This window comes from Nicotiana tomentosiformis, chromosome 10, assembly GCF_000390325.3.
Source record: "Nicotiana tomentosiformis chromosome 10, ASM39032v3, whole genome shotgun sequence".
In the NCBI taxonomy this organism is placed as follows: domain Eukaryota; kingdom Viridiplantae; phylum Streptophyta; class Magnoliopsida; order Solanales; family Solanaceae; genus Nicotiana; species Nicotiana tomentosiformis.
The window spans coordinates 14900879-14928303 of record NC_090821.1 but is presented as its reverse complement, the minus strand read 5'-3'; the positions used below and the strand labels follow the sequence as shown (position 1 = coordinate 14928303).

At 35.8% G+C, this 27425-nt stretch overlaps 3 protein-coding genes across 4 annotated transcripts; 2 read left to right on the top strand and 1 right to left on the bottom strand.

The window, feature by feature from the left end:
• Positions 1 to 10114: 10114 nt before the first annotated feature.
• LOC104092071 (TORTIFOLIA1-like protein 3) lies at positions 10115 to 15519 on the top strand. Of its 2 annotated transcripts, XM_009597560.4 has the most exons (5): positions 10117 to 11190; positions 11571 to 11679; positions 12355 to 12932; positions 13996 to 14443; positions 15077 to 15519. In XM_009597560.4, the coding sequence occupies exons 1-4, from the start codon at positions 10387 to 10389 to the stop codon at positions 14428 to 14430; spliced, it is 1926 nt and encodes a 641-aa protein (XP_009595855.1). In that variant the 5' UTR covers positions 10117 to 10386; the 3' UTR covers positions 14431 to 14443; positions 15077 to 15519. The 2 variants fall into 2 exon arrangements, with proteins under 2 accessions (XP_070043850.1, XP_009595855.1); XM_070187749.1 differs by lacking the exon at positions 13996 to 14443 and having other exon boundaries at positions 10115 to 11190.
• A 1121-nt stretch (positions 15520 to 16640) lies between these two features.
• Positions 16641 to 20101, bottom strand: LOC104092070 (probable myosin-binding protein 5). The gene is made up of 5 exons (XM_009597559.4): positions 19126 to 20101; positions 17728 to 18585; positions 17424 to 17648; positions 17228 to 17321; positions 16641 to 16973 (listed from the first exon to the last, which is right to left on the bottom strand). Exons 1-3 carry the CDS (start codon positions 19859 to 19861, stop codon positions 17440 to 17442), a joined length of 1803 nt encoding a protein of 600 aa, XP_009595854.1. The 5' UTR covers positions 19862 to 20101; the 3' UTR covers positions 16641 to 16973; positions 17228 to 17321; positions 17424 to 17439.
• An 803-nt stretch (positions 20102 to 20904) lies between these two features.
• On the top strand, positions 20905 to 24384 carry LOC104092069 (5-formyltetrahydrofolate cyclo-ligase, mitochondrial-like). Its single transcript, XM_009597558.4, has 7 exons — positions 20905 to 21275; positions 21430 to 21570; positions 22186 to 22350; positions 23321 to 23362; positions 23475 to 23520; positions 23740 to 23810; positions 23915 to 24384. The coding sequence occupies exons 1-7, from the start codon at positions 20948 to 20950 to the stop codon at positions 24049 to 24051; spliced, it is 930 nt and encodes a 309-aa protein (XP_009595853.2). The 5' UTR covers positions 20905 to 20947; the 3' UTR covers positions 24052 to 24384.
• Positions 24385 to 27425: the final 3041 nt, after the last annotated feature.

The window sequence follows — 27425 nt, the reverse complement described above, 5'->3', positions numbered from 1 at the left end:
TCCGAGGTTTCATACCCTCAGGACCAGATTTAGAACTGTTACTTACCTCAACCCGAGCAAAACTCTACTCCAATATATCTTTGCCTCGTGAATCGGCCTCCAAACATCTCGAATCTAGCCACAAGCAGTACAATACAATCAATACGGACTAAAGGAATCAATTCCATAAGAAAATTACGAAATTATAAGCTAAAATCCGAAATTGGTCAAAAGCCGGGCCCGGGCCCACGTCTCGAAATCCGATAAAAGTCACAAAACCCGTAAGCCCATTCACTCACAAGTCTAACCATACTAAATTTACTCAAATACGATAATAAAATCCCATTCAAAACCTCAAAAATTTAACTCAAGAACCCTTCCTCTTTTTTTCTAATTTTCCACCCCAAATCACAAATTAGATGATGAAATTAAAGATATAATCATGAAATTTAGCCAAAACCAAGTAAGAATCACTTACCCCAATTAACTCCACGAAAATCCCTTCAAGAATCGCCCAAATTCGTGCTCTATAGCTCAAAATATGAAGAATGGGTTCAAACCCTCGATTTTGAAATTAAATATTGTTGCCCAGATTTCCTTCTTCGCGAACGCGACCGTCCTCTCGCGTTCGCGTAGACCAATTTGACTGCCTCTCAGTTTAACTCTTCGAGAACGCGACCAACTCTTCGCGAACACGATGCTTTACTAACTCTGACCTTCGTGAACGTGGTCCATGCCTCGCGAACGCGTAGACCAAAAGGCTGGGGGCACCACTCCCGCGTTCGCGATGCACACTCCTCTTCGCGAACGCGACACCACTCCCGCGTTCGCGATGCACACACAGACTACACCTCCGTGTTTGCGTCCTCTTCTTCGCGAATGCGGAGAACAAAAATTCCAAGCTCACAAACACCCTTCGCGAACGCATAAGAGGAAACCAGAAAAACACAGCAACAGACATCATCCATCAACAAAGGTCCAAAAATGATCTGCTAACCTCCCGAAACTCACCTGAGGCCCCCCGGGACCTCAACCAAACATACCATCAAGTTCCAAAATATCATACGAACTTAGTCGAACCCTCAAATCACCTCAAACAACATCAAAACACAAATTACACACGGATTCAAGCCTATTGAACTTTGAAATTTCTAAATTCTACAAACGACACTGAAACATATCAAATCACGTCTGATTGACCTCAAATTTTGCATACAAGTCACAAATGACCCCCACGAACCTACTGCAACTTCCGGAATCGGAATCCGACCCCGATATCAAAAATTCAATCCCCCAGTCAAACTTCCCAAAAATTCAACATTCGCCATTTCCAGTCTAATTCTACTCCCTACCTCCAAATCACAATCCGGATACGCTCCTAAGTCCAAAATCACCTAACGGAGCTAACGGAACCATCAAAATTCCAATTCGAGGTCGTTTACACATAAGTCGATATCCGGTCGACTTTTCCAGCTTAAGGTTTCAATTAAGAGACTAAGTGTCTCAATTCACTCCGGACCGGAACCAACTAACCCAGTAAGTCATAAAACAACAGTGAAGCACAAAAATGAGCAGAAAAGGGGAACGGGGCTACAATTCTCAAAACGATCGACCGGGTCGTTACATTTCTGTACATGTAATTTGACATTATCTGCCATGTGTCATTATTTAGCTTATCCACGTGGTAGGTCCACTTTTGACCAATACATTATAATATAGCTAAGGTAAAGACTGAGACTCAAAGCTCGAACTTCAGACTTTCTAGTCCAATATAATACTTTCTCTATAGGTATGGTGGTGTTTAACTCGGTAAGGAGTTTAAGAAAAAGAAAATTTTTGAAATTTGTGGTGTAAAATAAATTATAAATATTTATGTGGCTATAGTCACAAAGGCGGAGCCAGGATTTTAAGTTTTTGGGTTTGGAATTCTAATCGTTTTAAGTTACTGAGTTCTAAAGTAATAATTTATACATATTTAATAGATTTTTAAGATAAATATAGAATTCGAACTACAGCTACTGGGTTCGGCCGAACCCGCTTCCGGCACTCTAACTCTGCCCCCATCTATAGAACATTTTATTATGAGTAGAATAAGAAGTTTAAAGCTAATTAAATTATTTCTAAACAAGAAAGTTTACTGGCAGACTAAAAAAACTCATGACACGTAAATTGGGATAGAAGAAACATCTTACAGTATGTACTCCTAAAGGAATACCTTATTTCTACTTGAAATTTCCTTTTGTGTAGTGTTTAATTTGTTATAATGGCATTCACAAGATAGCCGATAGGCGCAGATGCCTATGCTTGAAAGAAATGTCACAGTGGATAATCTTCCCATCTATGCAAAAATGGTATTGTCGTATATATATAGACCATCAATGTTCTGTTGCTGAGATTTAATTAATACTACTTTTTCCTTCTCTCATATCCTGTGTCTGTCTTGGTACATGCATGAGAATTGCACATGCCAAGAGTATGGACATCTCTGAAGCTAACACCGCCCTTTTTTCCTTGTCTGCTTATCAATGCTTACCGACCTCAATTAAATCTAACTTTAATTCGAAAGTCATAAATTTTGGGTTTTTATCCATTTTAGGTTCCCACTAATCTTAATTTGTTTCGCATAAAACTCACTAAAAGGGAAGTGTACTTCCTTGCCAAAATATCTTTTCATTTTCCAGGCACGAACCCAAAAAAGTTTTGATCAGTTATAAATAGAAGTGAACTTCAAAATTTTAAATGAGATTTTTTTGGTAAGTTTTAAATGAGAAAAAATTGCATCCACTACTCCTTTGTGTAACAATATATATAGGTACAGTCTTGTTTGGGATGTGCATATTTTAAGACTTTCAAGTAAATGGATACACCCGCTGTCGTAAAACTACATTTTGTGATTTCTTTCACGTTTAAACCAAAGGAATTTTATTAGTATATCAGTTCTAAAACCTAGTCCAAACTCCAAAATGAATTTGTTAAAATGATTAACAAGAGATAACAGGAACCTATAATTGACCTGCATGAGAAAAAATAACCGAGAAATTGCCAACTCATCATGATATATAATTCAAATTGTAGCATCTTTCTCAAGAAAAGATAAAAGAAAAAAAGTTACTCTTTCTATTTCAACCGACACTTATACTCTCTCGTCTGATATTATTTGAACACTACAAACACCTCAATTATATATAATTTTGTTCAAATACCAATGAAGATTTATTAAATATTAAAATATGAATAAAGGTAAAGTAATCAAAATCTCATCCTGATTAATTTTTCTTAAATGACGTGTCCAAGAGAATCATGACAAATAATATGAGACACCGGGAGTAATGCAATTATACTAATAATAGAAGTCTTAATCATAGGCAAAGGAATTCTAAATACCATAGGCATTGGTGTCATTAATCATCATCAATCACCATCATTATAAAGACTCATTATAAAAAAGCACCTTTCTAGTTTTATCTTTTTTTTCCTACTTAATCATTGCCATTCTTTGGATTCTTGAGAACTTTTGCCATAAAAAATACACCCTCTCTTCTTCCGTACGAAGACGCCATCAGAAACAAATGTTTACAGTAAACTTAGAGCTCGTTTAGTTCTTGAACAAAGTAATGCAGGAATAATAATAATTATTATTATTATTATTATTACTGAATTATTTAGAACATATATAATTTATTTTGCAAATATTTGATATGCTGCATTAAAAATTAGATATCATATGTATAATATCAAGTTTTATAATTTACCCTTGTTTTTAAAACTAGATTAATATACAAAGTTGAAATTAAAGTTATTTCAGTCTTTTAGGTATATTTTATCCATGTAAAGCTAGTCTTTGTATAAGTTATCCGTCCCATGCTAGATCCAATATAAATAATATGTGGATTATAAAATTTTGATTGGGCGTTGCTCATACCAGAAATGTAATGCCAACCAATCGTCGTATAAATTAATAATACCAATTACCAAAATTTATACTATGATTAGTTTCCTAATTTTGATAAGATGATAACCAACGACCTCTAACAGTTGGAAATCGTTACATTTTAATTCCTTTAAAAGCTAAATTATATTCTACTTTTCCTACTTTCACCGATCACAGGCTCACCGTCACATTTGAAATAAAAGGATATAAAAAATGAAATTAAAAAAAAAACAGAAGAAAATGGCATCTTCAAATATGCGTGAAGGGTTGGTAGTAAACCGGAGATTGAGTTGTATCACTTTCACCAGAAATACCACAACCATCTCACCTCCTTAAAGAAGAAATATTCTTACTCAAAATCCTCTTTCTTAGTTACCCATATGCTAGTAAAGAATAAGGCCTTGAAGATTTTGTGGTCTATCCGGAGAAGATTTAGGCAAAAATTATGGTATACGTGAACTCATAATCTTCCGCTAAACTATGTATTTTGTATATATATTTTTTAGAATTGATATAATATTATTTGTTACATGTGCTTCGAAAAAGTTAATGATGCATTTGGTTGAATGTGTTGAGTTATTTACTCAAAGGATGAGGCCATGAGTGATCAATTGGTGCTAAATACTTTTTCTTTTTCCTTTATCTTTAGTGATACACCCATGTTCTAGAAATTTTAGATCCGCCTCGTAGCATTATAAGAATGAGTTCAGTTGTACTCATAACTTTTAATGCATAACCTAAATTTATGTATAAAAGTTCGCCAAAATTGCAATATATATATATATATGAACCAGAAACTTTAAAAATATAATAATTTTAATGTTAAAAACCTTAAAGAATGAACCATAGAGTTAAAAAAATATATGTTGTTAAAAGTTAGATGAAAAAATTTATAGCATTACATTGGAATATATTAAAAGAAAATATCTTTACATTAAAATGAGGATATATATATATATATATATATATATATATATATATAGATTGTGTGTGAGAGACATCAAATTATCATTCGATAATAGCATGCCTTGATTTTCCTTTGAGAAATCATCAGGTTCCTGAATTTAAGTTCCCCAAGACTATCTTTGAGCAAAACAATTGCTTAATTTTGGGCTCCGCATAATTAGGATATTTAGTTATCTACAATATGTTTTATGATTTACAATTGGAGTAGAAGTAGTAGATTAGAGGGTGGAATATCAACTATTCAAGTGTCATGAGAGAGGAATCCCCTCTCCACATATGTTACCTTTTCAATATTCAAGAAATAATAATATAAAAAATAAAAAAAGGTTATCTAGAATAGAATGAGAGAATTGTGAGGGAAAAGATAGGATGAAACTTGAAAAAGTAGTGAGTAATAAAATAATGGGGTTGCTTACTTTTCCATTTAGTAGTCGCCAGTTATTTGGTTCCGAAACTTTCTGCGCTTTTTGATTAGAAGCTCAATAGAAAACTACTCTCTTTTTTATTTAAATATTTTTAATAATGTGTGAACAAAAATTTGCAAGGAGCTCGGATTATTGAACATAAAAAAAATGAATATAAGATGCAGAAAACATGGTCGATTAATAAGCAAAGAAAGCTTAATGATGAAGAAGTAATAATGAGTGTAGAAAAAAACTCTTAATTAATTGTTACATTGACACATCGGGATATGTAAATAAGGGCAAATATTAAAAAAATAAAATTAATTCCTTCTTAATTATATAAAGGACATTTATTTTGAACCAAAATAAAAACGTTAAAATATCACTTATTATGGATGGAATAATCTTTTAACATGCTTTTAATAGACAAGCTTTATTTTGATTGTATCGTCGTGTCTTGGTTATCGAATTATGTACAAACTTACTTGTCCACTATACTAAAAATATTTTTTCTTTTTACTTGTCCACTATACTAAATCAAGAGAAAGACAATCTTTTTTTTTCTGTTTTACCTTTGTCATTAATTACTCATTTTCAAAATTATTTTTTAATACTTTTTGAAATACTATTATTATTATGGGTTATATGGTAAAATACATACTATAATTATTATTTTTTAAGGGGCATAAAAAATTCAAAGTGGACAAGTAAAAGAAAACGGAATGAGTAGATGCTCATTTGTTTGATTATTGCGTTTAATAATCAAGTAAAAGACACACTCGTAGTTCAGTGACAAAAATTCATACCAACTGAAATCTCACTGAACCAATTCTAAGCGGGTTTTCCTAAATTATTTTCTTAGATCTTCGCACTAAGAATATATACCCACAGTGACCGCTACAAAATTTGTTTATTCGAAAAATGGACAGAGTTAAATTTGTACGTAGTTTTAAGGGTATGTGGTATAACTTGACACAAATCGTAAGAATGAATAGAAATATCAAGTGTTGACCGTAGAAAATAAAAAATAAGCAAAGTTGGAAAGAAGATGAGTTTATGAATTAAGCGAGATGAATCAATATATGAAGCTAAAAAAGGATAACTCTTCAATATATGAGTGTATGATATCTCAGTTACAATGTATGCAAAACTTCCTTGCTTCCAGAAATAATAATCATCCCCTTTATAGTAGAGGGATCATACTTTAGATATAATTAAAAATATATAGTGGAAGACCTATGATAAATCAGTTTTTTCATAATTCCTGTCAGGATTCTCTCCTCTAGTGCGGTTGCAACGGCTCTTATCTATGAGCTCGATATTGACTCGAGCTTGATATCGAGTCGAGCTCTAGATCTTGACTCGAGCTCGATTCTGACTCGAAGCCTTGTATTGATTCGGGGTCAGTGTTGGTCGGTCTTTGCCTCATAAGCTCGATAACTTCACTTCGCATCATAGTTCAATTTGGATTCGAGCTCGATAATGATAACGAGCTCGACATTGATCGGTCCCTAGAGCTCGAAGCTTGATGACCTGACTTTGGACCTCAACCTGATATTATGAAGACACTCTTCGATCCAATGCATTACTATTTCGACCAATTCGTACGAAGGATTAACCGGTTTTGACCGTATACAGATAGTCTCCTCGTTTCTCGGGAAGGATGTAGCGAGAAACGATATGATTTCCCAATGGCTCGATCATATATAAGCTGATGTTTACATCGAGCTCGATCATGACGCACGTGACAGTTGTCCCGTCGATTTAGTTTTTCAAGGCATTTAATGTGCGTCAGACGATGGTCGACCACTGTTGATACTGAACCGACGTTGCTTAATCTATAAATAGTCTTTTTCTTTACCATTTATCACTTTTGCATCTCCAATCTCCAAATTTTAAAAGTTTTTTCTTGCATCTTCTGAGTTTATCTGTAAATCAGTGATTTTTCACTGCAAAATCTCTCTTCAAAAATACCAAATCTTTGTTGCCTCCTTCTATTTTTGATCTTTAAATCCAAAATGGCGAAAACATCAAAAATCATTCCTGAGAAAGAAAAAGCTTCTTCTTCACAACCTACCGCCGACAAAATACTGGTGGAGCCACGGCCTGAGGAGTACGTTCTTGGGGTATGTGTTCTTACCTCTGATTTTAAGGTCGACTGATCACGCCCAACTATGCCTTGTAAAAAGAATTAAGCGGTCGCTGCAAATATAATCCGGTTCAAGTCCGGAGTCGAATCTCATAGGGAACTAACCTATTTACTACAACTTTTAACAATGCTAATGATAGGCTCAGACAATTTTCGGATGCAAGATTTTTAATAGAGCATAAGTAGAATTTATTTATCTAATAAAAAATGACAACAAAATTAGCAATAATCAAGAATAAGGTTGAATTCAAAGATTAAAAGGATTTAGGGCTATTGATTTCTCCAATTGCCGGACTAATTCCTGACACGTTAGTTATAATCTCGCCGTAATACTCTATGAGGATTATGAGTTTCGTGCTACCGTAATTATCTCTTGATCAATTACGATAATTTACTAGAAGTATTCTCTCGAACTACTCTAGTTAACAATTTATGCAACTCAGAATTATCCCACCAAAGCTTCGTTATCTCTAACCCCGCTTTTAAATTCAAGTAAGTAATCTCTTAACTTACCCGAAAGTGGTGTTGTTCAACAACAATCTAACCAAGTGTTATTTCTCAAGCAACACAAGGTAACTAGACACGATTAATCAAGGGCCCTTTCAATTAATCACAACACAACAAATAGTTGAACAATCATAGAATAAGAACGGCTCAATTATATCTAAACATAGTCAAAACTTCATCCAACAAATGGTTCCATCAACCCTAGATGATGGGTTTAGCTACTCATACTAATAGATAAAAATTCACTATAATAATTCATGATCAATAATGGAAGTAAGAAGAAGAAGATGAAAACTCTTAGGAAATTCTCCATCTTCTCACTCTTGTTCTTGCCTCCAAAATCTCGTAAAAACAACTCTCTTTTTCTTCTGGGCGAATTAGGCTTCATATAGGTTTAGGTTAGTCACCTTGGAAATTACATAATTTCCCCTGAGTTGTTGGCCTCCGTCCGCGCGTCCGCGGCCGCGGATCCGGCCGCAAATTTCAGCCAGTGTTCTGCCTCCAGTGCGCGCTCCAATTCACGGTCAATTCATCGGGCGCGCACCTGGAGGGGACCTCCCCGCTTTCTTTTCTCGCTCATTTTCGACCGGGCTAACCTTCGATTGGCCTTCCACACTCCATATTGACTCCAAAATACTCTTTAGCTTCCTCCTAACTAGGAGTGGCTCCTGCAAAGCATAAAATTCTTAATTAGAGCATTTTGTTATCTTTTAGCATTCAAATATCAATAAAGTGCGGCTAATTTAGAGTATAAATAGTGTCTAAATTGCATAAATATAACCTACTCTCAACACCCCACACTTAAACTATTGCTCATCCCCGAGCAATCAAACCACAATCTACAGAGGCCTAACTACACCGAGCGACTTCCCTAACTCGTCACACCAAGAATATTTCATATAGTTTGAGTATACATTAGTGTAACATCTACACCTCAAGAGTAGACTCCCGCGAGCCATGCAATATTCCTAACCGGCTTACTTACTCTATTCAGAGGTCCAGACTTACCTCTCCTTCGTGTATCAAGTGCCTGCTCACTACGAAGAGAGACTCATTCCACAATCAATAAAATTCACGCACACTGAGGAACATCAAAATAAACAGAATTCACTCACCCTCAGAAATGATATTCTTATGCCACAGAAAACGCTCCATAGGCTTGCCCGTAATGTACTGCTCTACTAATGAGCTTGTTCAGTCTAGGATCAAGTAGGACTTTAATTGGTTGTAATATAGGCTGCAGGTCAGGTAGGATATATTTGGATATAATAGTGATTACACATCCCAAGCACTTTAATACATATATTTTATAATCAAGCCCACACTTAAGTTAAACTAATATTTTCACCTTCAACACCACGTAAATTACCCCACACTTCTTTGAACACAATCACCTTAAAAGCCACCACAGAATATTACTAATCAGCATGATACACTATTAACACATGATACTTTTTTTTTCAACAAGGTGCACATTTCTCCTGATTTCTCTAGTTCCACTCAAAAGCCCCACCAACTACCCCACACTTTATCCTTTATAGATTCATAGTAATTCAAGTGCTTACGAGAGGTAAAGGGTTCAAAAAGATGGTCAATTCAAACAAGGGATAAGGCTTGTAATGTGGTTGTCAAGGAAACAGGATTAAAGGCTCAACAGGGTTAACTACGATACATAACAAATAGGTGGGTGGAATATGTATATATATGGTTCAATAAAGAAATGCCTATATCACTTCCCAGACTAAACAAGACAACTATTTCGCTTTGCAGACACACAAGGCAAGTTCTAGGCATCAAATGTCGTGCAAAGAACACAACAAGCCTGCTATTTCCTTATTAATCGTTCAAAGAATAACATATTTTCCATTTTATTTTTGTAATTTTGAAATAATTTAACTTTTAATATTTTATTTTATTCTAAATTTAAAACATTTATTACCTCATAAATATTATAATAAATATAAAATCATAAATTTAAAAAGTTTTATAGCTACAAATATTGGAACGGAAATAGTACCTTCTTTTATAAATTTATAAATCGGATGCCCCCGAAGGGACACGTAATGAATAGTAGAAACATGTGAAATGGCGCGCTCCCTCTTATACGACATCGTATCACCATTCATCATAATCAATACGCGGTAAAAGATGAAGTGAACTAACAAAGCTGCAACTGCTATAACTTCCTCATTACAGTTCTATGCTGCTGCTGCTTTTCTTATTTCTCCCTTGCAGTTTTCTTCTTTCTTTTAAAAAGAGGAAAGAAAGAGAAAAGTTTCTGTAGCAGCAATCACGCACACCATAACACCAAACATACCTCCACCGCCACCGTTAGCGGCGGCAATGCCGCCAGAACTACCACTGGCGCCACCTTTTACAACAGCGACTAAACTTTAATTACATAAAATAGTCAATAAATCCGAACAAATTTTGGTTTCGTTTTTTCGAAAATGTCAGTAGCCATGAAGCGGAACCAAAACCCAACACGCCATTTAAAGCACCGTGTCCTCACGTGCCTCCACAAACTTTCCGACCGCGACACTCACTCTGCGGCGGCGGCCGAACTCGAATCCATCGCTAAGACGCTCTCATCAGAAACAATTCCTCCTTTCCTCTCCTCCATCTCCGCCGTCGATTCCGCCGACAAATCTCCAGTCCGAAAACAATGCCTCCGTCTCATCTCCCTTCTGTCCGAGCAGCACCGCGACACTCTCTCACCTCACCTCTCCAAACTCCTCTCCGCTGTCGTCCGCCGCCTCCGTGACCCTGACTCCGCCGTCCGCACCGCCTGCGTCATCGCATGCACCTCCATCTCATCAAACCTCACACAACCTCCGTTTTCCTCAATTATCAAACCCTTCCTCGAAGCACTGTTCACGGAGCAGGAGATGAACGCTCAGATCGCCGCAGCATTATGTTTATCAGCGGCAATTGAGGCGTCGCCGGAGCCGGATGTTGTCTGCTTGAGGAAGCTGTTGCCGAGGTTCGAGAAACTTCTCAAGTGTGGGAGCTATAAAGCGAAGGCGGCAGTGCTTACGTTGATTGGTAGTGTGATTGGAGTAGGAGGAGCTTCTAATCAACAGACAGTGAGGAATTTGGTGCCGTATTTGGTGGAATTTATGAGTAGTGAGGATTGGGCTGCTAGGAAAGCTAGTGTAGAGGCTTTGCTCAGACTCGCGGTAGTTGAGAGAGATTCACTCTCGGAATTCAAAGCTTCTTGCCTTAAGACATTCGAGGCTAAAAGATTCGATAAGGTTTATTTTCAATTAAACTCAAATTCCTGTCTTTTGTTTTGGTTCTTGGCTAATTCGATTCGAGTTCTCTTTTACTTGATTGAAGTTTGATTATGTTTTATGGATCCCTCATTTTAGTTCATTTATGTTGACCACTCCTGTTAAAGGAGTGTGTCGTGTGTACCCATAACTTGTGCAAATTCTTCAAAACGCACTAAGATGGTAATTCTATGGGAATTTATGCAAGTTCTTCAAAAGTAAAAATTTTATCACCCTGCCGGATACTAATATATTACATACTGTTACTGTATACTTGTAGAAGCCCCTATCAGAAGCCGAGCATATATTCCTATGAGTATAATTGTGTTGATGATTGTAAGATCTATTGACTAATTGTGTAGGTGAAGGCTGTGAGGGAAACAATGAACCAAATGTTGGAGGTGTGGAAAGAAATCCCTGATTTGTGTGCTGATGACTCTCCTCTACCCCAGTCAAATTCATCATCTAAAGGTATCTAATATTTTATCTGCTTCCGTCTTCTTAATCTCAATTTAAAAAATCAATTACCTACGCCTTAATGCTAAAGGATGGGTGGCTATATGAATACTCCATGGTTTCCACTCTGTTTGGGTAAAAAGTTTATTTTTTAAGGTAAATATAATGATCTCTAAAGCTAGAGGTTTTCTAAATCTAACACTTATCACTTTCTAGTTATTCTAGGTGAAATTATTTACTTCGCATTTTATTTCCTTGTTAATTAACATTTGTGTTGCTTATCTAAGTTATCATCCTCCTTTTTGTGAAGTTTCTCATATTGTACCCGTAGTCAATATGCAGCCTCTGCTCTCCAGTTTCTTACGTAATCTTTTTATTGATGAACTTGTTAGCCTAAGCATTTGTCAGTCAGTCAATTTTATTACTGATTCATTTCGCCTTTTTGTATTTTGGGTTCTGGGTAAGTTCTATCAGATTTCTAATTTCCTTGGTTTGTTTTTCTTCCTTGTGCTTAAGGGTGGAGTATCTGTACATTTTATAGTATCCCTTTTTTGGTAGCTTTCTGTTTCTTCAGTTTGTCATATTCATCAATTATTTCTTTTAGTAGTGTCTTTTGAGTTCTGTAGATCATACTTTCTTATTTATTCTAGTGAAACTAAATAGGCTTCTCATGTTTTCTCCTGGAAACAGAAAATGCTAGTGATGGGCGTTATCCACCTAGCATGAAGACCTCCTATACTATGAGCTCTGGTGCGCCTGGTGTTAGAAAAAAGCAGGCTCATAAGCCAGCTTCCGCTGATGGTTCTTCTGCTCGTACAGCCTTAAAAGGTCGTCCTTCGAACACTTTTGAAAAGAAATCAACCCCAGCAATCTTCCGCAAACTTGATCGCAAGAAGCCATCTGAATGGAAAGTTGAAATTTCTGCTCCTCTTGTTACTCCTGGGACCAGGACTTCTGAGAATGAAACTAAAAACAAAGAGGGGAGACTCGCGGACAAAGATGAGGGGATGGAACAACAAACAAAGCTAGAAGTCCGACGAACCCTTTTCAGTAAGATCACTGGTGAAAGAAAGCCCGGTGCATTGAGAGCTGGGTCACGTGTGGTTCCATATCTTAATGAGAGATCAGAATCTACTGTTATTGTGAGTAATGAAACTGAGGAGCGCTATAGGAACCCAAACGAATGTGAATGCGAAGATCTCTCTCAGATCCGGAAACAACTTGTGCAAATTGAAAACCAGCAGTCTAGTTTGTTTGAGCTTCTCCAGGTAATTTGCTAATGGCCGAGAATACTCCCCTTCTGACTTTGGATGTAATCGTAGATTGGTCATGATAAGTTAAAATGCATGGTTGACATATATGCATTAGATTTTGATTTCCAACTAGTTTTTTATGCACTAATTTGCCTTTAACTTAGGCTTAATATCAGAATTGTATTCCCTCCTTCCACTTTGTTTGCGCTGTCAGGGGCGGATTTAGGGGGTCGGAAGGGGTTCACCCGAACCCCCTTCGCCGAAAAATTACATTGCATATATAAGGCAAAATCTGTTTTTTACCTGTATATATTATGTTTTGAATCCCCCTGACACAACACAAAAGCATAACTTAGCGATCAAGGGGGTTCTAAACCTTTGTGAGGCCATTGGTTCAATTTCCACTAGTTACAATCTCTTTTAGTTTTTTTAATTTTTTCTTTTTTGAACCCCTTAACGGAAATCCTGTCTCCGCCACTGTGCGTTGTTACTTTATTAGTCTATTCTTAAAAGAATAACACATTTATGTATCTCCTTAATAAGAAGTTTTTATAGCCACACAAATGTTATGGCATGTTTAAGACCACAAATTTCAAAAGTTGTATAACTATACAAATGTTATGACATATTTAAGACTACAAGTTTTAAAAGTCTTCTTTTATTTATTAAACTTTGGGGCTAGTCAAACAAAGTGAAATAGAGGAAGTATTTCCTTACTTCTCAAGAATATACTGAAAAAACATTAGAGGATAATTAGAATTTATTCTTCGTGAATTGAAGTTGCTAACTCTTACACAATGATTAATCCGGCGGAATCAGTCTGAAGATACCGACAAATTAACCTCCTAGTTTTGTTGCTTAAAGTTAATTGGTTATTTGTGATTTCCTTTGGACCAAAATATTGTCATGTGCAAGCTTTTGAGTTTTTTCTTGGAGAAGCTCTTCCCTCTTCAATTTTGACTCCTCATGTAATGAGGATTTTAGGCTATGGGCTTATAGGAATACTCAAAACATTGATGCCTTCCTCATGATCACTTTTAATTTCTCAAAAGTTTTTCTTTGTCTTGTTTGTACCTAGAGATTTATTGGGAGTTCAGAAAGCGGCATGCATTCTTTAGTGACACGAGTTCAAGGTCTAGAGCTGGCATTAGATGAGATCTCATTTGACTTTGCTATGTCCACCGGAAGGAAGTCAAGGACTGACTCTGCAGCCATGTGTTGCAAGCTACCAGGTGCAGAATTCTTGAGTTCAAAACTTTGGAAGAGAACAGGAGGTTGGAGTTCTGCCTCACGATCTTCTGCTCATGGTAAAACCTTATCAGCAGGTGCTGTAAGCTGCAAAGCTGGTGAGCATGGAGATGGAGAAAGATTTAATTTGGAATGTGGGAGATCTCGGCTTCGCGGTAATCATGGATTTGTTGTCAATCCATTAGCTAAAATGCATCGCGAACCTCAGGGAATCTCTGAACCTTCGTCAAGTGGAGTTTCAAACAATTTCCGTAATGGTGTATGAGAATTTATTGCAGGTGATTTATGAATATTTCATCTTAACCTCTGTTACATTCTGTTAACCTGCAAAGTTCAGTAGAGCACATTAAACTCTGCACTTGGTATGGTTTGCTTAAATCAATTAGGGATATCATTCTATTATTTGGCAGCAGAATGTATTTTGGGTGCTGGTATTGGATATCCTTCTGGAAGCATAACATGCTTTTTCTTGGAGTGGATGGCTTGAATGCCCATACAGGAAAAAAAAAGAGCTTGACCAAATAGGAATCTTCTTTTCCTCTAACACTTATAAGAACTAAATTTGGACTCCTACTTTTTCCAATTGCCTTTTTGTGTGAACGCAAGAGGTCTGTGAGAGGGGGCTCGAATAGAGTATCCCATAACTAATGCATATCAAGGACATCAGTTCGTAATTGGTGGCATGAAAAGATGGTCATTCTTAAGAATTTGTACTTTACATGTGCATTACATAGTTCTAACTTGGCACCTTATCTTTTCTTTTTATGCAATTATACTATCATCTAAAGAGAATATACGGAATTGTGAAATCGTGATTCAATTTTATTTGTTTTTGATAATTTTTCCACAACATTTTTGAGTAGAGGAATGCTGAAGCACTTAACTTTTTCTATGGTTGCTATGTTTTCCAGGCTGTGTAGATTGGAATTAAGGCTCGGTTCAATTCTCAGATTAGGTTGGACCTTGAGCATATTGTAGGACAAAAGAGTGAAGCAGGAAGCAGTTTTCTAATAGAGCTACTACAGTAATTATTCCTTTACATATTTGCCGAACGAATAGTACATTCAGAAAAGCTTGGCCAAGGTATTGCATCCACTTCCGGTAGAATTAATGTCTCTGATATTTCACACTAGAGGAAGAAGAATATTTGAGAGACAGGAAGCTGTAACAGTATATTCCGGGTCTAAAAGGGCAAGATGTCTGTATATAATAGGAAGTTATCTGTCTACTTTCAGTAATAGTACTTGCTACGATTTTCACTATGCATTATCATTATACAATATGAGATGATGTCAGAATATGTAAAAATGATTACCAATGTTTCTATAATGATGAATGCGTGTTTCATGGTGTAGTTGTTATCTTCTGTCTACCTACCAACTTTCGGGAGTCTCGTGGGCCGTAATGAATACAGTAAAGCTACAACGCATAAGATGTCTTGCACAGCACCAAGAAGATTACTTGCAAGAAAACATTCTTTATACCTGTTTGGTGGCCGAACCCTGAAAGTTTTTTTTTTTTTTTTAACCTTTTCTCTTTACCTTTTTTTTGTGTGTGTGTGTGTTGGTGTGTGTGTGTGTGTGGGGGGGGGGGGGGGGGTTGGTGAGGTGGAAGGGAGAATTACTAGGCCGATTACTAAGGCTTCATCATAGAAAATGCCATATAGACACATTGAATTTGCTTAGACCAAAACCACGAGTTTGTGCCACCCCGTTGCCCAAAAGATATCTGGAAAAGAATGGTGTGGAACAGTGGGAGTGATGGAGTTTCCGGCCAACTCTAGGCAAAAAGATCTGTTTATCTCATTTTTCTTCTTTTTAAAAAAAAAATTATTTTGAATGGTATTTTACCTACTTTAATTCAGATTTGCATGGTTTTTTAATTTAGATTTTTTATGGTATTTTACCTACTTTGTCCAACTCAGCTTAGGTAATACCACTTAAGTTCGATCAACGGTAAGAAGTGCAAATTAACTAAATGGACAGGTTTTGTTCGTTTGGAACTTTTGCTCCCCCTAGCACTCTCTGCTCTACCACTTGTTTATCTTGTTTGGAGTGTGGATCGAACTACTTGATAGTTAGTGTTGGCTGCTGAAGCATTCTCCGGTGGAAGCCTTTGAGATTATGAGAAGCTTGATTTTGGCTCTGTGGCTTAAGGATAGTAATAGCTGTTCTTAGAAGGCCTTGACATGAGTCTGAGTTTCAAGTTGTAAAGAACTTTTATGATATACACACACACACATCCTTAAACCTTAATTTGGCTCTTAAATCCTCAATGTATAGGTCTCTTCCTTTTCTTCTTTCTGTGTTTATGGTGGGTGAGGTGGGATATATATATACTCACCCACCATAAACACAGAAAGAAGAAAATGAAGAGACCTATACATTGAGGATTTAAGAGCCAAGTTAAGGTTGAAGGATTGGAAGCAAGGGCTTAGCTACATGGTCCATACAAAAATACTGTGCAAATAGGGTATAAACAATTTTTTTGTTGCATTCTCACGTAGAAGGATCTCAATGATGAGAGGGGTTCTCAATCGGTGAGACACCCTCGATCACTTTTCAAGAAGTAAGATCAAGAGTTTCTTGATCTCCTGGAGTGAGGGTGAGCTGAGATAAATATTAATGTACATTCTCTCATTGTATTGATGAAGCAACTTCTCAAAAATGAACATCAATTGGGAGGGGGAAGATCTACGAGGATATGTTACAGACACGAGCACATGCATATATATTGGTTCCTTCTGTGACTTAATTGTGCAAAAGCTAGCTGGATTACCAAAGTAGTCTGGTTCCTTGCCTATCTCATCTGCGAAAGCAAATGATTACTTTTGTGTTAGAAATCTTAAACGACAAGAGAGAACCGTTTTACTATATGCTTGGAAATCAATTGTTTGCTTATAAAACCATATTATGAAATGCTAGTCTTAGATAAGCTGATATTCTCAAGAAAAATTTGCATATTTACTGATCGAATTTAATTATACACTCTGAATTTTGGATTAATATTCCGGGTAGAGTCGGTAAATATCCAAATAATTCAAGCATGGAAGATAAAATTACCAGAATTTCTCAAGATGATAAGACAAGAGCTCCATGAAATGTCAAAGTTTGGAATTTCAAGAGTCCTTCCAGGAGAGAAACAGCTATGTACATCCTAATAAGGAAGTAGCATGGGAAAGAGTTAGCGGTTTAATTGAGCGAACAAACAGATGCTAACTCAGATAAGAGGAAAAAAGAATCACAGTGCAGAAATTACCATGTTTGAACAGAAGTCATGCATTTGCATCCTTTGATGGGGAATCAATTGATTGCCTAAGTCTCCGCAGATGTTCAGCTATCTCAGTCAAGAGTTTGGTTCCTTCACCATCCCTCTGTAATGTCATAGCTGCATGTTTTAAGAAGCCGCTCTCTGCTTCAATGGCTCTCAATCTCTCTCTAATTAGTGACACTTCTCTTGTAAGAGTTACCTTATTTTCATTTCCTACCAGCATGAAAAAAAAGAAGTTGTTTATGGTATCTGAAAGGATGAAAAGGTAAGAAAATAAACAAGATTCATTTACCTTTTCCTTCGGATCCATGCTTAACCTCGTTTGTTTCTAATACATGAAATCCTTCATCCTTAGATGTTTTAATTTTCTCTTCAAGATTTGTCAACAAACCCATGAGATACGATCTTTCGTTCTCAAAATCAAGATGTGATTCACCCACATTTTCCCCTCCATATTCACCAGAGCATTCAAAAGAGCGCTCATTTTGATCAGGACTGACACATGCTGATCTTTCACTAACGGATGACAAAGAATGAGAATTCCACTCTTGATAATCTTCATCTGCATCAACTTCACAGACCTCACTACCTACTTTCTTGATATGTCCGTATCTTTCCCTATATGTCTCAAGTTCAGCATCTAAGACCTTTATCTCTTCTTCTCTCTTCAAAAGCAAGTCTTTCATGACCTGCAGCGCCTCTTGATCATATTCCGCCTGCTCTTCCATCATTCTTTGGTACTGCAACGCCTCCATTTGGACTGCGGCTTTCTCTGCTTGTAAGCGAGTGATCATAGCCATGGCATTGTTTGCTGCAACAGCAGCGGCACTTCTTTCTTCGTCAAGTTCCATGTAAAGTGCCATGAGAGACTTGTGGTCCAAACGAACTTGCCTCTTCAAGCGATGCAGGATGTCATCGTCAGATTCATTTACTGCACTCGCGTCATTAGTTTCTGAAATTAATTCACTCTTAATATCCATACTCAATTTTCTAGGCCTGTGTGACCACCTAGGGCTAGCATGAACCGAGTCTGACAATGGGATACCAAAGAATTTGTTTCTTGTAAAATTTGGCGTTTTCAAGGCATCATCATTTATCTCCTCCGAATCTGGTATTAGTGGTACAGTAGCAGCTTTAATATCCTCTCTACCTGCATTAAGGAAAGAAAATATTCTTACCCTAACATTTAACTTCTCCACAGAGGATGACAAATGCAATATCCCCTGGTAAATCGGAATGTAGATCAGTTACTTTAGAAAATACACAGCATTTATAACTTGAGGAGTTAAAACAGTGTGGTTAGGAGTTAGGACAATAGAAAAGAGTTAGGGATATTAGAATGAATGTGCAGATATTTCTGTTGATGCTGAATCATTTCTTGCTGCAGAAAAAGCTTTCTGAAGCTCAAATTCTAACCTACTACTCCCCTGCTAACATCGTTTACTTATTTCCTAAAATATCTACTGAGAAATGAAAACTAGCATTTAAGCTAAATAAACGAAAGCAAAATAATAGACAAAAGGTAAGTATACAACGATTTGTATGAACAATGAAAGCCCCATGAGACAATCTCATATGTCCTATGGAAGAATAAAGTTATGAATTGCTATGATTCATAAATCATAGTAACAGTTTGCAGAAATCAAGTACAACAACAAGAAGAAACACGAATGGAAAGAAACGTACGTACCTCCATTAGGGATACCCTCATCATCAGGAAGGTCCAAATCATTATCTGAGATGAACTTAACCTCTGTGTACTGAGTATGAGGCAATTCTAAATGGCGCGCTTCCTCATTTCTCCACGTAGTCAAGGGAGATCTTGGAGATGGAGCAGGAGCTTGAGAATAAGGATTTCCCTTCATTGATGATGCATTCCTGGAATACTTTGACTTTGTTTTTAGAGGCTCCCCACAGCAAGAACACCTAACGATTCCGCCTTTCTCAATTTGGATGACCTCATCTTCCTTCTTCCCTGATTTTGTATGTACTTTCTTATCATCCTCCACAAAGCAATCAATATCCTTGTGCAAGATACCAACTAGTGACTTGTACCTATCGCAATCAGCATCTTTCTCTGTTGCAAATGACAGAAGGCAGCCGTCGCACATGTTCCTAATATCAGACAGCTTCTTGTGGACATGACAATAAGCAAGGGAAGAAATGTCCTTCTTGTGAACTTCACAAATGGATTCATTGTAATAAAAGTTGGCATTCCTGTGAACGAGAATGTGATCGATCCTCGTGCAAAGCAAGCAGGGGACTTTCAGGTCGAAGAACTTGGCGAATTCATTAGAGAAAAAAGCAAGAAACCCCTCAATAAAAAGCAGAATGATCATCATCCATTCAAGAACAGCATATATGAAGAAGAATGCAAATTTCCCTGTGTTTTGTTCAACATAACACTTGAAAGATCCTGAAGCCATTTCCTTTTTCTAAACTTATTAAACAAAAATTCAAGAAAGAAAAGGAAAATTCAGAATGGTGGGTTGTTTGTTGAGCACAAAAGATGAAGAAATGGTGGGATCAAAATGGAAGGGAAGAAATGAGAAGGATCATGACCATGGTAGGAAAAGGGAAACCAGGATCATGACCTCTTTCTCTCTCCTGAATGTATCTGAATTATGACAGTTTGCCTAGTTCAAAAGTGTCCAAAAAATTGGATGGTGCTCTTCATTTTCAGTTATATATATGTAGTCAATGGTCACTCTTTTTTTTTTGTTTTTTTTGTTTCACAAGTACGAGAGTACTTGGCGGTTCATTTACCTGAATTAACGGTCCTCCATTGTGATTCTCTTCAAACAATGAAACTATGTCTTCTTTGATTCCAAAAATCTAAAAGACTCAGCAACAACTACATGAGTGCCTTAGTAGGAGAAAATTATCTATTATCCTTTGACTTACTCTTATCTGATTATTTTTCTACTTATAAAATAATCTATTACTCCTATCATTTGAAATTCCCTTTATAGCATAAAACGGGTTAAAAAGAGGCAAAATTTAAAAAAAGCTGGGCGAGTCAATTAAGTACAATAAAAATACTAATACTCGTACCTAGTAAATAAATGCAAGAGATGTGACTTGAACATAAATTTTTATTATTTAATCATAAATTATATGTTTTCACTTTAAAATAGTTAAAAGTTCAATTATTTAATTTGATACAAATATCTATAAAAATATATTTCACCTCGTTTGATGTGACACACTTTAAATTTCTAAAAAAGAATAATATGTTTTATTTTCTTAGATTTTTTTTAATCTTAGCATTATCTTTATTTGGCTCTTTATGACATGATTTGTTTAGACTTTCACCATCAGGCATTCAAGCACATGTGAAATTTACTATCATTCATTTAAAATCGTATTTACTAGCATATGTTTGATTTAGTACCACAAATTTTCGTTACTTCTTTAAACTTTGTGCATAATCAAATATTTAGGAATGAAATGAGATGGAGGGAGTAGGTATTTTCCACCAACTCACCGTTCCTATACTCGTCGGACAGGGCATGTCCAAACGTGACAAGAGCGCGCGCGCACACATTATATATATATATGTGCAAGCACGACAGCGGACCCTGGAACAGGTCAATCCCTACACAATAGCCACGTCAGCTAGTACAGTCGCACTACCCAGTATTCCTCCGCCGCGCCGCCATTCTCCTCCACCCAACCTCACCGTGTTCCGCCGTAAAACTATGAGCACCACCGAAGAACAAAACCTGAGTGCCGACGGTGCAGCCCATCTGGACACCATTTTCAAGCAGAAAAAGGCCCTCCGCTCCGTAGTTAAGAGAGATCTCAAGTCCATGGATCCTACACTCAGATCCCAACAAGGTACTTTTATATATTATATATGCAGGCGATATATATATATATATACGGTGAAGGATCCAAAAACCAGATGTGTATGTATATGTATTTTGCATCAAATGGGTTCTTTCTTTTACTTTTAAGATATTTACTCTTGGAAGTCTATGTGGCTGGTCAGATGAAGCAATACAAAGGATTGTGTTGGAGGCTCCGTGGTTTAATGCTTCTAAGAGATTGTGTGCTTACATAAGTTGTAGTGCTTTGCGAGAAGTTGATACATCCCAAATACTGTCTCACATTCTCCAGAAGCCATCCACAGGTTTGTTTCTCAGAGCCACACTTCATCCGCACACAATCACAGCAAAAAAGTTTTAATCTTTACAGTTCGATTTATCTATGAAATTGTCTAAATGGAGCAGACACGGATAGTGAGGCTTTTTATAGCCTACCCCGATTGAGCTGTAGTTTTAGTTGTTCTTTTTGTGCTTTTTTTCTGCTTATAAGCAGAATAAGTGGAGCAGATTTGTGCTGCCATCCGGCAGATGCAATGAAATGGAAGCATTGCAGGAGCCCCAGTACCTGAGCTCGACCTATGCATATTTAGTAGGATAATTTTGAAAAAATACATATATCTATGCTAAGTTCTGAGCCGTCACCACAAAAAGGTAGCTAGTGGAGTGGTAGTTCACACCTACTAGCTTATATCCTGATTCTGTCGAAATACCAGGCAAACCTTAAGACTGGTAACGTAATCTACAGAATATAGCTATATTCCTGTTAATGCCAATAATTCAAACATTCCTTGATCATTTACTACTACCAAGTGTAAGGTATAAGGATTTTCCTCATAGCTGTTCTCATTTTCTTTGCTGTTTCTCTTTAGTGGTTCACTTATAGAGCTTAATATTGAGTTCTCATGCCATTATCAAATCAGAATCGGATTTGCAAATGCGGAAAAAGCTCTATGTTCCACGTGTGGAAGACAAGAATAGAAACATGCGAATGCTACACATCTCAAGCACTAAGGATTTGATTGCAAATTCAATGAACATTTTGGAGCCAGCTCCAATAGATGCTGAAGGAAATGATAGGCAAGATGGTACATATACTTATCAGTCTCCAAATGAGAAATTTCTTTTATTTTTTAGCATTTGTTATTCAAGTGATATTATAATGTTGAAGTTCAAATCATTCTAGCAAACCTTTTTGATAATAACTGCATCTGGAAGTTCATGATATATGTGATCATAACTTTCCTAAAGTTCACGTCTTGAATAAATTGATATTTCCAGCACTCTATAGTCTTACCCTCACCTCACTGAAAACTTATTATGTATTCAGTAGATTCTATCATAGTGTGGTTAAAGGTTCTAGAGAATAACTTTACATTTCATGACCATTAACCTTTCCATATACATTGTTTCTGGTAACAGTTTGGCGCTTCCGTAGGGTATTATGTCAAAAACTTTCAATCAAACTAGTAAGCACCTAAAGGAATCTATTTTGCCAACAAATACTCAGTATTGAAAATGTTCTCTCTAAAAATCATGGTTGTTGTAGGAAATCATAATCATCAATGTTAAATATATATATAATTCGGGTTTGTACTGGTGCCATGGAGCACTTGTCTGAAACATGCAAGACACAAACAGGAGAATAAAAGTGAAAGCATCATAGCTTTTCTATCATCCGGCCCTTTCAATCTTTGAAATTTTTGCTGCTTTAGATGGTGGAAGGCCTTAAAGCTTATAAGGTCTTTTTACGAATGGAAGAGCAATACCAGTTTTTTGAGTTCTTGACTGAAGGATGACCTTGTGGCTTCTTCAATGCTGACACTACTTTTCTGCTATGCCTTTATTTGATTTTTGGGAGAAGTGCGAGTTGGCTTGATGCCTTCATCGAAAAAACTCAGTTATGGACTGGGCTATCGTTTGGATTTACATCCTTTATTCTGCACATCTTGTTGGTCATATACTTCTTATTTTTGTCCAGATTGGTTTCGTTAGTTTTAAAAGTGAAATAGGACTATGGATTTTGTGCTAGTAATTGGAGATGTTTTCATGTTGCAGTCTTGTTGGCGGATGAGCCTGTTGATTTGTTAATTTTACCTGGTACGTATTTCCTAACTTTTCATTGTCAAACTTCTCATAATTCAAAACTTGAAACCAGATAACTTTTGAGTTCCATTTTAATTTGTGCTCTCCTCTCCGTTTCTCTTTGAAGGACTTGCTTTTGACAAAGCTGGAAGGCGGTTGGGCCGTGGTGGAGGGTAGGGTTTTATATCTTTCTCTTTAGCTCATCTTTACCAGAAGTGACAGTTTAACTGAGATAGATAGTAAAAACAGTAGAGCAAAGAAAGGAGAAGTGCAACCTATGAAAAAACAAAAGGAAAGAGGAAATAAGAGAAGAGTCGTTGCGAGTTTCTCCCTCTTCTATAATTCTAATATCCTCTTGTTGGTGATCCTTTCTTCCTATGGTTGTGAAACAGTTATTATGATACCTTCTTGACAAGATATCAGGAACGTGCAAAGGAGCGAAATTGGAAGCAACCTCTCAAGAGTATGTTTCTTCGTTGCTTCTTTCTAGGAATGCATGTGATAGTTCTGATTTGTTCACAAAAGATGATTAGCTGCTGCTCAGTGACTTTTTTCTTTGGATTGCAGTTGCGCTTTCTTACTCAGTGCAGATATTGGATGAGGGCACTATACCACTAACTCCAAATGATGTTCTTGTTGATGCACTTGTATCACCTTCTGGTCTGATCCCCATTAGTCCAGCTGCACTGGAGATATTCCATTGATAAAGATGCTCCTCTAAAGACCCTCAGGCCTCAGGTCTACAGCTGCACCGAGTAGAGGTGACACAAAATCCTCTTTCACTTAACTAATGGATCTGACTGTCAAGAAATCATGTACTTTTACTTCATCAAGAGTCACGTGCAAGGGTTAATAGATTGTTCTGTTTCATTACATCTAGATAAAGAGCCTCGGGGAAAGTTCCTAATCTGTTGTATTCTACTGATATATTGAGTTGACAAACCTGAAGAAAACTGTGTTCCTGAATGTGTTGTATTCTACTAGTGTTAATTGTGTAAGAATGCTCATATAACTAAAGTAATACCCTTTGGTTTGAACTTAGTGTCACTCGCTCTCTACCTCCTTTTACCAAAGACCTTTTAAGGTAAGACACTTTACTTTATTTAGGTGAACAAATTCACATAATTAAGACTAGTTATATGAGAAACATGCTAAATTCTTTCCCCTCGAATTGAGCCTTTATTAAGTGAAAAGGTTTAAGATCTTTAATTACACTTGTGGGATTTTTATGTATCTTTGGCTAAAGCAAAGAATATGGAATTTGTATCCAAAGGATTCTGTGGTAAAGCTCTTTGTTTTACTTTCGAGTTGGATTAAGAGTTAAAGTAATCAATAGTAGTGAATATGAATTATGAGATTTATGCAACAGCGGACTAGTTTTGAAGTTCCATTTATCAGATTAATAGCAAGTCTAAATTTTGGGAGTTGAAATTCTTCCATAAGTTTTTTGAATTGCACGTTAAGGACATGTTGAGGAATACATTTGAACAAAAGAAGCATATTACTTTCAGGAAGGGGAGTGTTTATAGTCCGTTTTGATCCCTTTTTTTAATCTAAAGCATATGATGTTTATATGTTTAATTTACATATGTGATCAATATTTCTATACATATATTACGAATTAGGTTCGACTCTTTTTTTCCTCTCAAAATTTTATAGGAAAACAAAAATGTGTCTTAATTATGTGGTACACTAGTGCTATAGGTTCATACTGGAACCTTTGGATTTATTAAAAAAAATCTAAAAGTCGGCTTGGTCAATTGTTTTAATTTTTTTTATTACACTTAGCTATGTTATTGTTTTAATTTTTCTAAAACAAATACCTTGTAATCTTTGAAAGAATAAGTCACAAACTTGACTTACACTGAGTGATGTCATTAAAATTGAATTTTATTGGATGAGGTTATCATGGGTGGTTCAATGATATTTGTGGCCTAAAGCCAAACTTCAATAGGGGGCCCTAAGATTTTTGTTGTAGAAGAAAACTCATAATTTTATTTGAAATTTATTTTTCTAGCTTTTTGAGATGCGAAATTATTAATAATTTATTTGTAATCGATTTCTTCTAATAATTCTTTTTCAATTGATAATATAGCTAATCCATTTAATCTATCTTGAGACATTGTTGATCTTAAGTAAGATTTTATTAATTTTAATTTTGAAAAACTTCTTTCCGCTGAGTCAACTGTTACATGAATTGTTAACATTATTCTATAAGCAATATAAGCATTTGGAAAAGAATCAAGTCTTTTTATATGATTAAGTATATCGATTAGATTATCATCTTCTACGTGTATTATTTCCCTTAAAACTTTTAATTCATAAAATAAGTCTAAACCATCAATATCAGAGTTACTATTATGTTTCAAAGAACATTCAAGGTTAAGACAATTTTTATTTAAGTTCTCATCATCTAGAGATCTCAATGTTTTGCCACTAAATAGGAAACCAAAAATATTTTCATACGCTTCAAATTGCTCAAATCTACTTTGAAGTGAAAAAATAGCTTGGTCTACTATGTATAAGAAGTAATCAACTCTAAAAGATTCTTCAAGAGATTTTGTAATTTCATTATCAACGTTTTCATCAAATTGTTTCTTTCTATATATTACACGTTTATTACGAAATTCAGGTTCTATATTCAACTCATATGCAATTTCCTTAGCAGAAATCATGGCAGTTGCATATCCTTCTTCTCTATATTTTTTGAAAAAAGAAATCAAACCCCTAAGTTGATCTATGGCAACATCAATATGCATATCTTTTGATTGTAAATGTTTACTAACTGAATTAACTGCAAATAGTATATCATACCAAATAGTCATACCCAGTAAAAACTCAAAATTTTCAAACTCATAAGTTGCTAAACAACTAGCTTCGCTTTTAGTTTTTGGATCCTCACTAACTTCTACTAATTTCAATAAAGCATTTCTTATTTGTGGAGTTTGAAATCGTATTGCTTTAATACTTTCAATTCGACTTTCCCAACGCGTTTGTGATAATGATTTAAGAGTTAGGCTAGGTACATTATCTTTTAAAATTTTCCGTCGCTTAGTAGAAGAAGAAAATAGTGAATCTATGCGTTGTACTACTCCAAAAAATGATATAGCTTTGGTACAAGAATTAGCCATATCACAAAGTACCAAATTTAGATTATGACAACCACATGGTGCATAAAATGATCTAGGATTTATGTCGAGCAGTCTTTTTTGCACTCCTTGGTGTTTTCCCTTCATATTGGATCCATAATCATATCCTTGTCCTCTTAAATTATCAATATCAAGTCCAATACTTTTTATCTCATCTACAATAACTTCAAAAAGACCTTTTCCACTTGTATCATCAACTTTTAAAAACTCTAAAAAATATTCAGTAATTCTTACTGGAGTTACAGTGATGTCGACACTCCGTAATATAAAAGACACTTGTTCTTGATGACTTGCATCTGGAGTGCAATCAGTAATTCATTTTGTATATTATGTCCAAGGTAATGATTATGGATTTCATCATGCTTAATTCGGCGAACATGTTCCTGCATGATTGGATCAAATTCTGCAATCATTTCAATTAGACTCAAAAAAATTCCGTTACTTTCTTGATAGATCTTTTTATTTTTTTCCCTAAATGCCAAATTATTTTTTCCAAGAGTTTTTATTACAATAATAATTCTTGATAATACATTTTTCCAGTGCTCTCTATCTCTATTGATTTGTTCTTGAACATCTTTATCAATTGTTTTACTTTTGTGCAATCTCATTTCTAAATCAATCCATGCACCCATATTAATAATATGCTCTTTTGATGTTTCATGAGCTTTGAGCTTAGCACTTATATTTCTCCAATCATTACTAGCTAATTTACTGCTACAAAAGCTAGAAGTCATATGAAATAACTTATAACAAAAATAAAATACCTTATCCATATCTTTAGAGTAAACTAACCATCTTCTTTCATGTCTTTCTCCATTAGCCAATTTTTGAATATAATTTGTAGTAAAAAAATGTCTAAAGAATTTATCCTTTGGAAAATCTATGTTAGTAATTTTAATTGGCCTCTTTTCTACTAATAAATCTCTCAA

Bases quoted from the DNA above. Each gene is read 5' to 3' on its own strand.
- LOC104092071 (XM_009597560.4), top strand. From the start codon at position 10,387: ATGTCAGTAGCCATGAAGCGGAACCAAAACCCAACACGCCATTTAAAG. The intron at 11,680-12,354 runs GTATCTAATATT...TCCTGGAAACAG, and splicing joins GTCAAATTCATCATCTAAAG to AAAATGCTAGTGATGGGCGT. The intron at 12,933-13,995 runs GTAATTTGCTAA...GTTTGTACCTAG, and splicing joins GTTTGTTTGAGCTTCTCCAG to AGATTTATTGGGAGTTCAGA.
- LOC104092069 (XM_009597558.4), top strand. From the start codon at position 20,948: ATGTCCAAACGTGACAAGAGCGCGCGCGCACACATTATATATATATAT. The intron at 21,571-22,185 runs GTTTGTTTCTCA...TTATCAAATCAG, and splicing joins TCTCCAGAAGCCATCCACAG to AATCGGATTTGCAAATGCGG. The intron at 23,521-23,739 runs GTAGGGTTTTAT...GTTGTGAAACAG, and splicing joins CGGTTGGGCCGTGGTGGAGG to TTATTATGATACCTTCTTGA.
- LOC104092070 (XM_009597559.4), bottom strand. From the start codon at position 19,861: ATGGCTTCAGGATCTTTCAAGTGTTATGTTGAACAAAACACAGGGAAA. The intron at 18,586-19,125 runs GTACGTACGTTT...TCCTTAATGCAG, and splicing joins TGAGGGTATCCCTAATGGAG to GTAGAGAGGATATTAAAGCT. The intron at 17,649-17,727 runs GTAAATGAATCT...TCATGCTGGTAG, and splicing joins GCATGGATCCGAAGGAAAAG to GAAATGAAAATAAGGTAACT.